The sequence below is a fragment of the Saimiri boliviensis genome, chromosome 1 (genome assembly GCF_048565385.1).
Source record: "Saimiri boliviensis isolate mSaiBol1 chromosome 1, mSaiBol1.pri, whole genome shotgun sequence".
NCBI classification, from domain to species: Eukaryota; Metazoa; Chordata; class Mammalia; order Primates; family Cebidae; genus Saimiri; species Saimiri boliviensis.
In genome coordinates this window covers 64458095-64473534 of record NC_133449.1, presented here as the reverse complement: position 1 = coordinate 64473534, position 15440 = coordinate 64458095, and the positions used below count along the sequence as shown (strand labels likewise).

The 15440-nt window shown below is 40.1% G+C and overlaps 1 protein-coding gene across 17 annotated transcripts in view; it reads left to right on the top strand.

Moving 5' to 3' along the window:
* Positions 1 to 15440, top strand: part of ALMS1 (ALMS1 centrosome and basal body associated protein) — a 345038-nt gene that overhangs the window by 200484 nt on the left and 129114 nt on the right. For 16 of the 17 annotated variants that reach the window (XR_012517383.1, XR_012517382.1, XR_012517381.1 and 13 more), the window contains 7 exons: positions 4276 to 4396; positions 5615 to 5818; positions 6123 to 6364; positions 7101 to 7284; positions 8157 to 8220; positions 13440 to 13539; positions 14583 to 14697. Coding sequence is in view for 1 of the 17 variants with exons in the window: in XM_074398294.1 (XP_074254395.1) it covers positions 4276 to 4396; positions 5615 to 5818; positions 6123 to 6364; positions 7101 to 7284; positions 8157 to 8220; positions 13440 to 13539; positions 14583 to 14627 (960 nt within the window). In the remaining 16 variants the exon portion in view is untranslated. Of the gene's footprint in view, positions 1 to 4275; positions 4397 to 5614; positions 5819 to 6122; positions 6365 to 7100; positions 7285 to 8156; positions 8221 to 13439; positions 13540 to 14582; positions 14934 to 15440 lie in introns of those variants that run through there. The other variant, XM_074398294.1, reaches the window with a different exon arrangement.

The following is a 15440-nucleotide window of genomic DNA, read 5'->3' as shown; positions in this document are numbered from 1 at the left end:
TAGTATTCTGTTTTGTGGATATACCGTATTTTGCTTATCTTTCAGTTGATGGGCGTTTGAATTGTTTGTTTTTTTGGATAATGTGAATGCTGCTGTTAATATTTGTGCAAAAGTTTTGTGTGGGCATACATTTTCATTTCTTCGGGGTTTTTACTCAGGAGTGAAATTGCTAGGTCATATGATAGGTTTATGTTTAACTTTTTAAGAAATTGCCGAAGTGTTTTCCAAAGTGGCTGTATCATTTTACATTCTTGCTTGCAGTGTGTGAGGGTTTCAGTTTCTCCACTTCCTTGTCAACACTTGCCATTGTCCACCTTTTTGTTTATAGCCATTCTAGTGGGTATGAAATGGTATCTTATTGTGAGTTTAATTTGGATTTTCCTAATGACTGATGATGTTGAACATCTTTTCATGTGTTTATTGGCCACTCTTATATCTTCTTTGATGAACTGTCTTTTTAAATATTTTGCTTATTTTAAAATTAGGTTATCTTCCTACTGAGTTGAAAGAGCTCTCTATATACTCTGGTTAAAAGTCCTTTATCAGATGTATTTTTTATAAATAATTTCTCCCAGGCTATGGCTTGACCTTTTAATTTAAAACAGAAAAGGCCGGGCGCGGTGGCTCAAGCCTGTAATCCCAGCACTTTGGGAGGCCGAGATGGGTGGATCATGAGGTTGAGAGATCGAGACCATCCTGGTCAACATGGTGAAACCCCGTCTCTACTAAAAATACAAAAAATTAGCTGGGCATGGTGGTGCATGCCTGTAATCCCAGCTATTCAGGAGGCTGAGACAGGAGAATTGCCTGAGCCCAGGAGGCGGCGGTTTCGGTGAGCCGAGATGGCGCCATTGCACTCCAGCCTGGGTAACAAGAGCGAAACTCTGTCTCAAAAAAAAAAAACAAAAAAAAACCAGTGTCTTTTGAAGTGCAAATGGTTTTAATACAGTAATTATGAAGTCCAGTTTAAACTATTTTTCTTGTATGGATTGTGGATTCAATCCACGATTGTGGGTTGGGGTGTTATATTCAAGTACTTGGGGTGTTATATTCAAGTACTTGGGGTGTTATATTCAAGAATTGTTTGCCTAACCAAAGTCACAAAGATTTTCTCCTGATTTTCATTAAAAGTTTATTGTTTTACTTATGTTTAGGTCTACCATCCATTTTTAGTACATTTTTGTGTACAATGCGTTGTCTAACCTTATCTCTTTGAACAGGGATATTTAATTGTCCCGGCATCATTTGTTCAAAAGAGTATTATTTTCTCCAGTTAGTTGCTTTGGCCCCTTTGTTGAACACTAATTGATCACATATGTAAGGTTTCATTTGGAATTTTCATTCTTTTCCATTGATTGATTTGTCTATGTCTATTATCCTTTTTTTTTTTTTTTTTTTTTTTTTTCTGAGATGGAGTCTGGCTCTGTCACCCAGGCTGGAGTGCAGTGGCACGATCTCAGCTCACTGCAAACTCTGCCTCTTGGGTTGAAGTGATTCTTCTGCCTCAGCCTCCTAAGTAGCTGGGACTGCAGGTGCACTAATTTTTGTATTTTTAGTAGAGACAGGGTTTCACCATATTGGCCAGGCTGGTCTCAAATTCCTGACCTCGTGATTCGCTTGCCTCGGCCTCCCAAAGGGCTGGGATTACAAGCCTGAGCTACTGCGCCCCGCCAGTTTGTATCCTTATATCAATACCACAATGCCTTGATTTGATTTGTGGTATAACTTTATAAGATTTGAAATCAGGAAATGTAAGTCCTCCACCTTTCTTTTTTTTTCAATAACTTTTGGCCCTTGTGGTCCTTGCCATTCCCATATAAAGTTGAGATCACTTTGTAGATTTCATCAAAAATCCTTGCTGGAATTTTGATAGAGATTTTATAGAATCTACAGATTAATTTGAGGATAATTGCCATCCTAACAATTTTGAGACTTCCAATCTATGTATGGTGAATGTCTCACCATTTACATAGATCTCTGATCTCTCCCAGCAATGTTTTCTAGTTTGTAATGTGCAAACCTTGCACTTCCTCTTCTTAAATTTGTTCCTAAATATTTTATTATTTTTGTTGCTATTGTGAGATTGTCAATTTTATTTTCAAGTTGTCACTTGCTAGAATATAGGAATACAATTGGGTTTTTTTTATCTTATTAATCTTGCAGTCTGCAACCTGGCTGAACTTGTTTATTAGTTCTAATTCTTTGTGGATTTCTTAGTATTTTTTACAGAGAAGATCTTGTCATTTGTAAGTAAAACCAGTTTCACTTCTTCTTTCACTCTGGATTCTTTCCTTTCAGAGGCATTTTATAAATAAAAAAGCAAACACCTACATATATTTTTACCTTTTTTAGTACCTAACATGCTTTCTTCCTCTCTTTGATAGCTGCAGAGAAGGTATAATGTATTTCATATCAGTTACTTCTTTTTCATGTTCGTTTCTTTTAAGGAAAAAATAAAAAGGTTTTTTTAACAACATGGTAGTCTGTCTCTAGTTTTATATTTTACTATCTAAATCGTCTGTTCTTTCTGAAATGCAAATTTTGTTTCCTTTTCTAGATGGGGAAACTGACACAAAGAGGTTGTAGCTTGCCTAAGTAGAGACCTCTAATAAAGGGAAAACCTGAAACTGGCCTAGTTGTTTGGAATCCAAAGAGCTTTTTTTTTTTTTCCTGCATCAGAGTTGCTGCCTTTTCTCCTGCCTAATGAGCAGACTGTTAAAATTACTCCTACTAAACATGCTCTGATTTAGTCCATCATTCCTGTTATTATTTGGGATCCTGACAGAGGCCCTCCTTGATGTGTATTGTATGGAAATTTTCCTGCTTTCCATACCTCCAAGACACTGATGTGTAAAATCTTAAGAAGGAGTAGCAAGCACCAAACCCAGTGACTGCGCACAGTAATTGCGTAGTAACTATTTATTGTCAAATGCAAGATGTACCACTCAGTAAAGACAACTCTCTGTGTTGAAATTATATTTGGGTAAGGTTAGTTCGACCAGTTATGGTTCTATCAACTTCTATCCAATCCATATAACTTCATCTTGCCTTCAAAGATGCCATGAGATGTTTTGGCATTTTGTTCAAATCTAGGTATAGAATGTTATGTGTTCTTTTGTTTCACCAGTAAAATGACCTTACCTACTAGAGAAAACAAGGCTAACCTGGCAGGCCATGCTCTGCCTGCCTAAGCCTGACTTAAATCTGCTCATCTTTTTTTCATCATTTACTTGCAAATTGTTCAATTTGTGATCCATCCTAAATTGTACATGTCATCAATGTTCAGCCCACTAGTTTGCTATGCCTACCTTTCTGAAAATCAAAGTGTTTCCTTTCTTCAAATGTCTAACATAGATCTTCCTCTCCAAAATTCTGTTACAAGTTTGTTTATGACTCTGGAATATGGTTTATCTAGTTTGAGGGATCAGATATGCTCAGTTTCCTATCTTCACCCAGGCTTTAATTTACCTCCACCAGACCTGCGTAAGTAGAAGATTCCCTGGCATTTATTCAAAATATAGATGCCCGGAACCTCCCCGCCCCCTCGCGAGATTCCAATTCATTATTCTGGGTTAGCTTCTCTCTGTCCTTGGACATATTAACAATGAACAAGTACTATTCTACACTATAGTATTTGTTTAAGAAGTACTATTTTACACTGTAGTATTTGTTCAGCTATATCTTGTTAAATTTTTTGTCATCCACCAACATTGCACCATCAGCTGCAATCCCTAAAATTGCCTTCATTGCTCTACTTGCTCTGAACGTAATTGAAAGGCCTTTGGGACTCTCTAATACTTTTTGCAGTACACTGCTCATCAGGACATCTCATGAGCCTTGCAGATCTTTGCTGTTTGTCTTAGTATATGTGTCTGAGTCTGCCCTTAATTGGAGAGCACTCTCTTCAGCTCATCACTTTTTTAGCTATCTCCAGGCCTCTTTATCTCACATGAAAATTATGTGTAGGTGTCACTTCAGAATTTCATTCTGAAGATGCATCAAACCAATGTTTAGCTAGCATTCTCTTCACAGTTTTTCCAAGCCCAGTGAAAATAGCCAGGCCTTACCACCTTAGAAGAGCTGAAGTCCTAAACAACTACAACATTCTCCTCCCTATCACAGATACAAGGCAGCATGTTCACATTATCTCAGGCTTCCTCTAAATGCATCTCAACAATTTGAATTGGATTAGAAAGAGGACTTGTTGGCTTATCCTGTGGTTAACTGTGACATTGACTGCAGATAATAATAACAAGATCTTTTTTATTTTTCTAGGTAGCAAACCATGTGATTTCTTCTGACTCTATTTCCTCTTCTGTCAGTAGTTTCCTGAGCTCGAACTCTACTCTTTGCAACAAGCAAAATGTACACATGTTAAACAAGGGCATACAAGCAGGTAATTACTTGAATCTAAACTTTTTAATTGAAATACATTGAAATAGCTCTTAAACATATAAGATACTCAGCCTCAATCATAATAAAGGACATGAAGATAAAACTATATCCATCTGCCAATTTTCATCTTATCAGATTGGCAAAAATTCAAGTTTGATGGCAAGTTTGTGGGCAAGAGTATAGGGAAATGGATTCCCTTGTATATTCCAGTAAGAGTGGAAGTTGGTTCACTGTGAGAGGTAATTTGACAGTTCTATCAAAATTAGTTTCAGCATTTTTACTTTTGAAATGGACTCTATAGAAACACTATGCATATGTGGAATTTAACCTATAGATATGCTTGCATATGTGCAAAATAGTGTACAAAAGTAACCACAGAAACATTGTTTGTTATAGCAGGAGATTAAAATGAATTTAGCTGTCCCTCAATAGCTTAATAATTGCATAAATTATTGTATACCTAGATAATGAATGAAATTTTACATAGAATGAGGAAGCTCTCTGTACTAATCTCTCTCTGTACTTGGAGAAAGATCTCCAAGGCATATAATTGATTTTAAGAAAAGGTACAGAACAGTGTATAGTACACTGCAATATGAATTTTTTAAATAAATGGAAGAGATTGCTTAAATGTGCAAAATGAATTTTCTGGAACCATATGGGGCTGTGAACAGAATAAATGGAGACCAGAAGTGGAAAGGAGAATTTTTAGTTATTGCCTTTCTATACCTTTTGGTTTCATGAAATAAAAATAAATAAACTTTTATCTTGATTTGTTTCTTCCCCTCAAATCCTGTCTTTACTTCCGTTAACCTCTTCCTTACGTGGGTGACTACCAAAAGGACTCTAAGTATTTACTGTCTTTCTGACTTGGGATCAGAGCTGAAATCCTTTACCCTTTGAACCCATATTCATTCTTCTTTCCCTCTAATACCTAAAATTACTTACAAATAAAAACACTTTCTTTTTTCTTCTTCCTCTTTTCCCTTCCAACTTTCCCCTGTCCTCCCTTCTTTTAAAATCTCTCTCTCTCTCTCTCTCTCTCTCTCTATCTATCTATCTCTCTCTCTCTCTTCCCATCCCTCCATCCCACACAAAGGCATTGTATTTTTGAAGCATTAAAAAGAGTTTACTTACTTACCTGGATAAACCTTACTCACCTGAATAAATTAACTCAGCCTCAAGGCTACTCCCAGACACCTGTGATCCTTCCCCTCAGGTAACTTGGAGATTGTGAATGGTGCCAAAAAACACACTCGAGATGTTGGGATGACTTTCCCAACTCCGAGTTCCAGCGAGGCTAAATTGGAAGAGGACAGTGATGTGACTTCTTGGTCAGAAGAAAAACATGAAGAGAAAATGCTCTTTACCGCTTATCCTGTGGACAGAAAGTTAAAAAGGAACAAGAAGAATTCCCATGAAGGTCAGTTTCTCATTTAAGATCTTGTAGTAGAGAAACTAGTGAATTTCAAGTCCCCTGTGATGCTGACTCTGTGTTTCCAAGTGACTCTATGTGGACCCCACCTACCCCCAGCCAACACCTTGTCAGGCTTTCAAAGTATCCAGCACTGCAGTTACACAGTCATCCCTGCAGTGAAGCCACCAGACTCAAGGGCACCCTATGGCTGCCAACAGCTGAGACCCCTGAGAGTCTGTCCTTGATGAGACTTGGATGGGGCTATACAAAATGAAAAATATTTTTTCCTTCTAAAAACTATTTGTTGCAGGAGTTTCCTGGTTTGTTCCTGTGGAAAACATGGAATCTGGATCAAAGAAGGAAAACATGCCCAAGATGTGTGGCCCTGGCGTCTCCTGGTTTGAACCATTAACCAAGGCCAAGCCCTGGAGGGAGCCACTACGGGAGCAGAATTGGCAGGGGCAGCACCTGGTTGGTCGGGGCTCCCTGGCAGGCCCAGGCAGAGAGGATGGCAGAGATGCACTGAAGCCATTTGTGAGAGCAACCCTGCAGGTGCAGTGACACTGACTTAAGTTTAGCCCTACGTGTAGGGAGAAGAAAGGCAAGGCTCAGGGAACCTCCTTCTGTGACTTGGCGAGCTGAGGTGTAGGCCTGAGACCCTCTTTTCTGGCACCTCTGTGGTTCACCTGGTTTCATGCACGAGAGCTGGGTTTCTCATCTTTCATTAAAGGCTGCCTTACTCTTAACCATTCTAGACGGTGCATCACCTGACTCAGGATCTGGGGTCAAGGCCACAGGAGGGAAGATTTGCAGCTTTGCTCATCGGGTTTGTGGGTCCCTGTATGTGGAAGGTCCAGAGGCCTGAGGCTTGTGCGGCCTCATGGGTGTTCTTCCAATTCCACAACTCCTATTCCTGCTCCATGCAGGATTTAAAGGAAACCAAGTCTCTTCTTATATGTTTCTTGAGGGATAAAGGAAATGTTATTTAATGATATATTTATTCAAATAGATCTTTAAAATAGCACTATGGGAGAGCTGTATTGCATTGACATTTGGGAGAGTTGTAATTACCATAGTCTTAATTCCTGGCCCACGTTGAAGGTTCATCTTTGATCTCTGCAGGTTCCCTGCTAGAGTTCTCCCTTACAGAGAGGTGTCCAAGGATTGTCCGGACATTTTCTCAGCATTTGAATCAGACTTCTTCACATCTCTTGGGCAGGTGGTGTTTTTCTAGGCATTTGGAGATTGCATTATTAATGCGAGGCTTGGCATTTTCGTTTTTTTTTAGGAATCACTTCAGCTTCATAGACCTGACTTCATCTCCCGCTCTGGGGAGCGGATAAAGCGCCTGAAGTTAATAGTCCAGGAGAGGAAGCTGCAGAGCATGTTACAGAGTGAGCGGGATGCTCTGTTCAACATTGACAGGGAACGGCAGAGCCACCAGAATTGTATACGTCCGCTGCCCAAGAGAGGTACGCCCTCACTGTTCACTTTTCTGTGAGTGGAATAGAGAAGGCAAGGTCTGTTGCTGTGCTGCAGAGACCTACTAAAGACCAGGCCAGGTCAGTTACATGGGCAGATAGCAACCTTTTGCTTGCCAAGACTCAAACCTTCTTAGCTAGCAGAACCTGCCCAACTTAATTGTCAGCACATTCATGAGCCAAATAAGCCCAGTTACTCTAGCCCTGTCACTGCATCTTAAACCAACTCTATGTCTCTGAGCAAGTTAGTTCCAAAAGTATATTATTTTTCCTGTAAAGATGGGGCTGATTCCAGGCTTGCCTATCTCTTAGGATGGTAATAATAATAATAACCACATAGTCCTTACATCTTGCCCAGGCACTGTTTACATTTAGCACTTACAACACTCTCGATAGGTGCTATTACTATCTCTACTTTATAGTGAGAAAACTGAATCAAAAGGAGATTAAGTACCTCTCCCAAGATGACATACCTAGTAAGTAAAAGCTAAGATTTGAACCCAGGTGCTCAGCTCTGGAGTCTGCCTTCTTAACAATTACGATAAGCAGGTTTTGATAAAACAATGAAAGCTGTGAAAACTGCAAAGCACTACCTAGTTCTTTCATCCAATCTTTCCTAATAACTGGCAATTTTAAAATTCAAAGTCTAGTCTGTGCTACGGAGTGTTAGGTCCTCAGGGCCTTAGGCTGCTGTCCCTGTTACCCTAGTCTAACCCTGGCTTGACTTGGTCCTTGCTCCCCACCCAGTCTTGCCAGCTCAGGGTAGGGGCACCAAGCCCTGGAAGCTCCCTCTCCCAGCTCTTATACTGCACCCTCCTGGTTTAAGTCACTGTCCACTGAAAACCCCTTCTTCTCTTGCTTAGTATTCCTGGCTGCCCAGAAGAACAAGCCTATCAGCAAGAAGGAAATGATTCAGCGGTCCAAACGGTAAGACCAAGAGAACAAGAGTACATATAGAAGTATAAACCAGGCTACCAAGTTATCAGGAGCTCTGGCTTGTACCCAGAATAAGGGTGTTATGCTCAAGTTTAAACATCATGAGAAAGTTGTAAGAGTCATTTCTCACTTACGGCACTGAAAAAAAAATTAGCACACAATGGTGTGAATGACTCACATGCAAAAGATGAAAAAAATCCCCACTAATTTGCATGTCTTAGTCAGGCTTCTCTTTATTAAAAACCTAAATATAAATAAAGAATATTTTAGGCCAGGCACAGTGGCTGACACCTGTGCTGACACCGGGCACAGTGGCTGACACCTGAGCGGTGGCTCAAGCCTGTAATCCCAGCACTTTGGGAGGCTGAAGTGGGTGGATCATTTGAAGTCAGGAGTTGAAGACCAGCCTGACCAACATGGTGAAACCCCATCTCTACTAAAAGTGCAAAAATTAGCTGGGCATGGTGGTGCACACCTGTAATCTCAGCTACTTGGGAGGTTGAGTGGGGAACACCGTTTGAACCTGGGTGGCGGAGGTTACAGTGAGCTTAGATGGTACCACTTTACTCCAGTCTGGGCAACAGAGCAAGACTCCATGTCCAGAAAAAAAAAAGACTATTTTAAAATAAAATTAAATATATATTTGGGCCATGCCTTTTATCTTAGCAATCCCATTTCTAGGAATTGATCCAATAGGGTGAGAAAGAACAGTGTTCTTCAGAACACTTTAAGTTAAACTTTTTTTTAATTAAATTTTTTTTTTTTTGAGATGGAGTTTCACTCTTGTTACCCAGGCTGGAGTGCAATGGCGCAATCTCGGCTCACCGCAACCTCCACCTCCTGGGTTCAAGCAATTCTCCTGCCTCAGCCTCCCGAGTAGCTGGGACTACAGGCGTGTGCCACCATGCCCAGCAAATGTTTTGTATTTTTAGTAGAGACGGGGTTTCACCATGTTGACCAGGACAGTCTCGATCTCTTGACCTCGTGAACCACCCGCCTCGGCCTCCCAAAGTGCTGGGATTACAGGCTTGAGCCACCGCACTGAGTCCTAATTAAATTTTGAAAGCATATGAGCACTGTTACCATTTGTGGTCTTTAAAAATAAGTATTTGTGCTTATATAGATGTGTGTACTTTTATACGCATAGAATATTCCTGGAAGACAGAAAAAAACTGATAATACTGATTGCCTTTGGAAAGGAGAACTGATGGAGTACAGATGTAGTAGATTTTTTGACTTTTTATAATTTTTTAATTTTGTGCCGTGACGAACGAACATTAGCTACTCATTAATTAATGAATTTGAGTGTTGGATATGGTGGTACATTTCTGTAATCCTACCTACTCAGGAGTCTTAGGTGAGAGGATCTCTTAAGCCCAGGAATTTGAGACTGCAGTGAGCTATGATCACACCATTATACTTGCCTTGGGTAACAGACTGAGACTCTGTATCTAAAAAATAACAAATTTTTAAAAAAATTAATTCATTTCAGATATTCATATATTAATCATGAGAATGCCAGAGAATAAGTTAAATTTGACTTTTTCAGGCGTTCATTGGAGACTTGCTTTAATAAGAATAGTTTCTTTTTTGGCATAATGCTTCTGAAGTAATGATGCTTTAAAACAATTTATCTTATGGACTTTAAGCATTCCTCTTGAAATCTTGTTTTTACTCTCTATCTAATCAGCCTTTATAGGCAAATCCAAAGGGATGCTTTAGTCTAGTGGTTGTCAGAGAATGGTCTGTGGAGCCCTGGAAGTTGCTGAGACTCTTTTAGGCGATTTGCAAGGTCAAAACGAATTTCAAAATGACACCAGGATGTTCTGTGTCTTTTTTGCTGTGTTGACTATTTGCACTGATGATGCAAGAGGAATGGGGGAGGAGTAAAACTGTTGATGTCTTAGCACTATTCAAGACAGTGGCACCAAACTACTAGTCTAGTAGGCATTGTATCCTGCACAGCCTCCCTCCAGGAGTGTGATGGAAGTACAAGGAAGCAGTGTAAATGGAGGTACACAGGAATCACTTCCTTTGCACAGTGAAAGATGATGACTGTTTTAAGAAAAAGCACTTATGCCATGGTTTGTGTCGTGAGCTAAATCAGCTACCTTTTTCATGGAACATGACTTTTACTTAAAAGAGTAACTGACAGAAAACCGATTATTCTGACTTGGATTTGTAGCAGACATTTTCTTGAAAATGAAGCGAATCTGTGACTTCAGGCAAATGTCTGACAGTATTTGTTGCCAAAGAACATGTGAGTTTTCAAGCCAACAATAGAATTCTAGAAAACTTGTATTCACTACCATGGGCTTGATGACTTCTCAGTACTTAGACTTTTATAAGCAGTGACATTAACAAATATGATGTTTTTCGTGTTATGTAAATAAATTTGTCAACATTTGGAAGATCAGCACAACTCACTGGGCCAGGATTTTCCAAATGATTGTTGCTTTTTTTTTTTTTTTTTTGCTCGAAAATCAAGCATAGATAGAAGATTCATTCAAATATTACGAGATAGATGAATGGATTTTTATGTAACAGAATAGAAAAAATTTACTGACATATTTTCAGATTCCACTTTGCAACTAACTTTTAAGAAACTACCACTTGTCAGCCAGGCACGGTGGCTCACGCCTGTATTCCCAGCACTTTGGGAGGCCAAGGAGGGTGGATCACTTGAGGTCAGGAGTTCAAGACCAGCCTTGCCAACGTAGTGAAACCCTGTCTCTACTAAAACTACAAAAATTAGCTGGGTGTGGTGGGTACCTGTAATTTTAGCTGCTCTGGAGGCTGAGTCAGGAGAATTGCCTGAACCTGGGAGGCAGAGTTTGCAGTTAGCCAAGATCACACCACTGCACTCCAGCCTGGGCAACGAGTGCAAAACTCTGTCTCAAAAATAAAACAAGAAAAGAAACTATCACTTGTCAAGTTTGGGTATAATATCAAAGAAGATCAAGAATTACCTGAAAAGAATGATACAATACTTCTCTCATTTCCAAGTACGTGGAAGATCTTTATGTAAGCTGGATTTTTTAATGTATACTTATCCAGAGCAAGACGTGACAACAGACTTAATACAGAAGCAAATATGAGTCCAGCTGTCCTCCATTAAACCAGACATTAAAGAGTTTTCTAATGTAAACAGCACAACACTTCCCACCAAAAGTTTTTTGTTTTGCAAAACATCTTTATTTTTTATTAAAAATATAGGTTTCTTATGTTAGCATGTCACAGGCTTATTGTTATTTCAAGCGAATTAAAAAATAAGGTTTTTCTTAATTTTTAATTTTAATTTTTAATACAGTATCAATAGATAAAACCTACATTCGGATCCTCAAAGTTTAGAAATGTGAAGGGGGTCCTAAGTCTAAAATATTTGAGAACCATTGCTTCATTCTAACTCAGTCACAAAATGGAATTAGGGGACATTATACAGGGTTTGTGGTGTGGCAGCTACTTACACTCTCACCTCAGCAAGAGTAGTCCCTGCTGTAAGGGACTAGGAAGCTTGCCTATAGGAAGACAGGCAGGACGTCTCCTTTAACATATCAATGCTTTCAGCCAGAAATACACTTACATGAGTGGATTTAGTACTCGTCTTCTGGAGAGACTTGAGTTTTTAAACTGATACATTTTCATTAGGTTGCTTCTATTCAATTTTGTTTCTTGTGTGGCCTCTTTTCAAGGAAGTGACATGTTTCCATCTGAGAATTGTAGAGTTGAATGTGATCTTAAATATCATGTAGTCACTCTTAATATTTAGGAAACTACAACCCAGAGAGGGGAAGTAACCCAACAAGTTAGGGTCACAGCTGGGCTTAGAGCCTGGTGTTTGGCCTTCAATTGTGTCCTATTAAGGATTTGTATCTCTGGAACTTATGTTACTCATCTTTTGTCATCACTTACCTCTACCAAAGATATTTAAAGTTTCCCATAAGAAGGAAAGATTTTGAGAGGAAAGAACGTAGCTCTTTTATTTGGAAGCACTTGTTCCAGAGTGGCATTCAGGAGACACCTTCTCCTTCTCTGGTCTGTTTCCCACAGAGTCCTGCATCAATCTAGTGATTTTTTTTCTAGATTATAGAAAATTGTAGGAAATATAGAGAAAAGTAGAAAAAAGAAAATGAGTATCACTTACATCCTTCCATCTAAGCATGACTAACAGTAGTCCTGTTTTTGGTGGGAAGTGTGGGGATTTTGCAGAGACCTGCATAACACACACTTTTTTCCCCAAATTGTTGGTCATGCTTCATTCACAAGTTTGTATCTTCCTTTATTTTACTCAACATTATGTTGTGAACCTTTCCTATGACATTAAAAATCCTGAAACTTTTTCATACTCATGAAACATACTTGTAACATATACATTCTGTTATATTCCATAATCTATTTAACTGTTATTTTGATGGAAACTTATTTACAATGAGACTACATTTATCACATGCACATTTGTGTTTCTCCCAACTTTAAAATCATTGACACCCAAACTCTGCTAGAAAGAACCCATGTTTTTCATGTGGCCGCAAGATCCTCTGCAGCCCACCTCACCCTCACCCCACCTGTTTCCCACCTGTTCCTTTACACTCCTCTTCAGGAAGCTTCGACTCCATTTTTACCAACACTCATTTTCCCCCCAGCCCTGACTGTCTTCTGCCCTTCTCCTCATTTCATTTCTGCTCCTATCTGTTCTTAAGACCCAGCTTAACCCTAATTTCTTCTCTGGAGCCTTTCCCAACCGCCTTCCACCAGACCAAGTTTCTTCTCCTCTAGAACATTTTGCAGATATGACCATTTTAGTATTTTTCCATAATTTTGCTTGTGTTTACAAATACAATAGTAACACTGTTCATTATTTTATATTGAAACAGTACATTTTTGCATATAAAGTGGAAAGCAGTTCACCTCTCCCTCGTTTATCTCACTTTTTCTCCCTATATCCCACTCCTTTCCCAGGTGTAACTAACCGCTATCAGCAGAGTTTTATTGTGTTTGTATTTATCTGTTTCCCCTTCCAGATTGTGAGCCCCCAAGCCAGAGTTCTCTGTGCCAGGAGTATCTAATGGGGCCCAGGGCCTTTCCGGGAGGGATTAGCGAGCGCCTGGAGAGCGGGAGGCATTTGAAGGGGTGGTGAGAGGAGATCTCATGCCTCTCTGCACCCTGGTAAACTCCCTGCTTTCTGTCCTTTCACTGGTGCCATTTCTAAGGATTTATGAGCAGCTTCCAGAAGTACAGAAAAAGAAAGAAGAAGAGAAGAGAAAATCAGAATATAAGTCATACCGGCTACGAGCCCAGCTATATAAAAAGGTCAGTGAGTCCTCTGTCTAGAGTGGAATGGATCAGATTTATTGGGGGAAAGAGAAATGGAGAAAACACGTTGACCTGTTGAGCATGCAGTCAGAATGAACTGCTTTTGGAGAATGAACTTAGAGTGCACTAGACCAGTGTCGAAATTTGGAAAAAGGCATCTGTAATTACATTTCAAATCAGGTTTAGCTCCCCATCCATAATTGTGTAAGACCCTTTCCATGAATTCATTTGGAGTGAAAACAAATTTCACATACAGGTGTTTATTGACGTATCATGGTAGAAATGTCCAAATATCAGAATTGTCAGGTTTCCATTCCAGTGTTCCGGGTGGTGCTTTCATGCCCCTCATTGGTGAGTCAGATACCTCTAGAATTGTTAAACTGGAAAGTGTTTGACTGCGGCATAAGAGTTGTCCACTTCGGTGGTCAGAGGCCTCTAACTTGTCACCATTCCCTGCCCGTAGTCCCAGTGGAGTCAGTGGTGCTGCAAGTCCGGGAACCTCATGGGGCAGGGTTTATGCTACCAATTAATTCTCTAAGAAACCAGACTGGCTCCTATGCCTGAAGGGCCATATCCTTCACTGTACTTGTTTCCTTCTCACCCCCTCACCACACCCCAGAGGGCCCTGAAAGTCAGAAACAAAAAGATCGGTTCATACCAGACTGATGTGGGATGGGAGCTGCTTCTGGAGCAGGCCCCAGAATCCAGGGCGGCTGCCTCAGTTGGGGGCTCCAGGCACCACACCACCTGTCTGATGCATCAGCATCTCAGGGCCAGGTCTCTCCTTAGGCTATGTGGGAACTTATGGCTTATCTGTCTGTATAGAAATAATAGGTATCGATTTTACAGATCCTCTTTCCTGAACCTTTCAGGAAGTATTTTTTATATGATGACCATAGTTTCTGGAACAGAGTAAAATGAGTAAGATTTGAGTAGGATCACACTGATTCTCTTTGGTGACATGGCTGGGGGGAGAAGTGGCATCTGCCTCTGATGGCAAGAATATCTAACTTCTTTCCTGCCTTTCTTTTCTTCTACAGAGAGTGACCAATCAACTTCTGGGGAGAAAAGTTCCCTGGGACTGACACAAGTTTATTTTCCTCAGAGCATTAGAATCCTATTTTATGAACCTAGAGAAGCACAATCCTTACTTTTGTGAGTCTGGTTGAATAAAGCTTATTCTTTGTCCATGTGTATTTTAGAAATAGTAACTTATAAAGAGTCTAGGGCAGCCTGGTGATAGAAATTCCTAATGGTTTGGGAGCAACTTTCTGCATGGTGGCCTTGCACATTGGGCTGTGTGTTACAATGATGTGATCAATTCTCAAGAATGAGTCCCTTTTTGTATGTGTTTTTATACTTTTAGAAAATAAAAACTTCTGGTTAATTCATGGTAAATAATTCTTTCCCATCTGGAGAGGTGCAAGAAACTATGCATTGTCTCCCCTGAGATGTCTAAATGCATCATTCGAGGGAAATGGGCTCTTAGAATGAAATGTAGCCTGTCTCTTTAGAAACACAACGTGCTGCAGTGGGAGCATTGTTGTGGGCTTTGAGGAGAGGGTGTCTTGTTAGATGCGTACTGGGTGTACTCAGAGACTGCTGCAGGAGAGGAGTCTGGGGTTCATAGCCTCCTCTCAGCCCCAGTCTAGCTCCCTCAGGGGCTCGCTGTGTAGGCTGGGGAGGAAAGCCAACAAACAGCCTTGGCTGTTAGATCTTCCTCCACCCACACTCTTGGTTTTGGGATTAAAGCCTCAGACCATTTATCATTACAAATGAAACCAGCGCTTACTACATAAAGGACAACTTCTGAAAAAAGATGAGTCAATGAATGAGATAAAGCATGTAAAGCTTAACCCGGTACCTGGATCAGAGAGTAATGGGATTTCTCTCTTTTT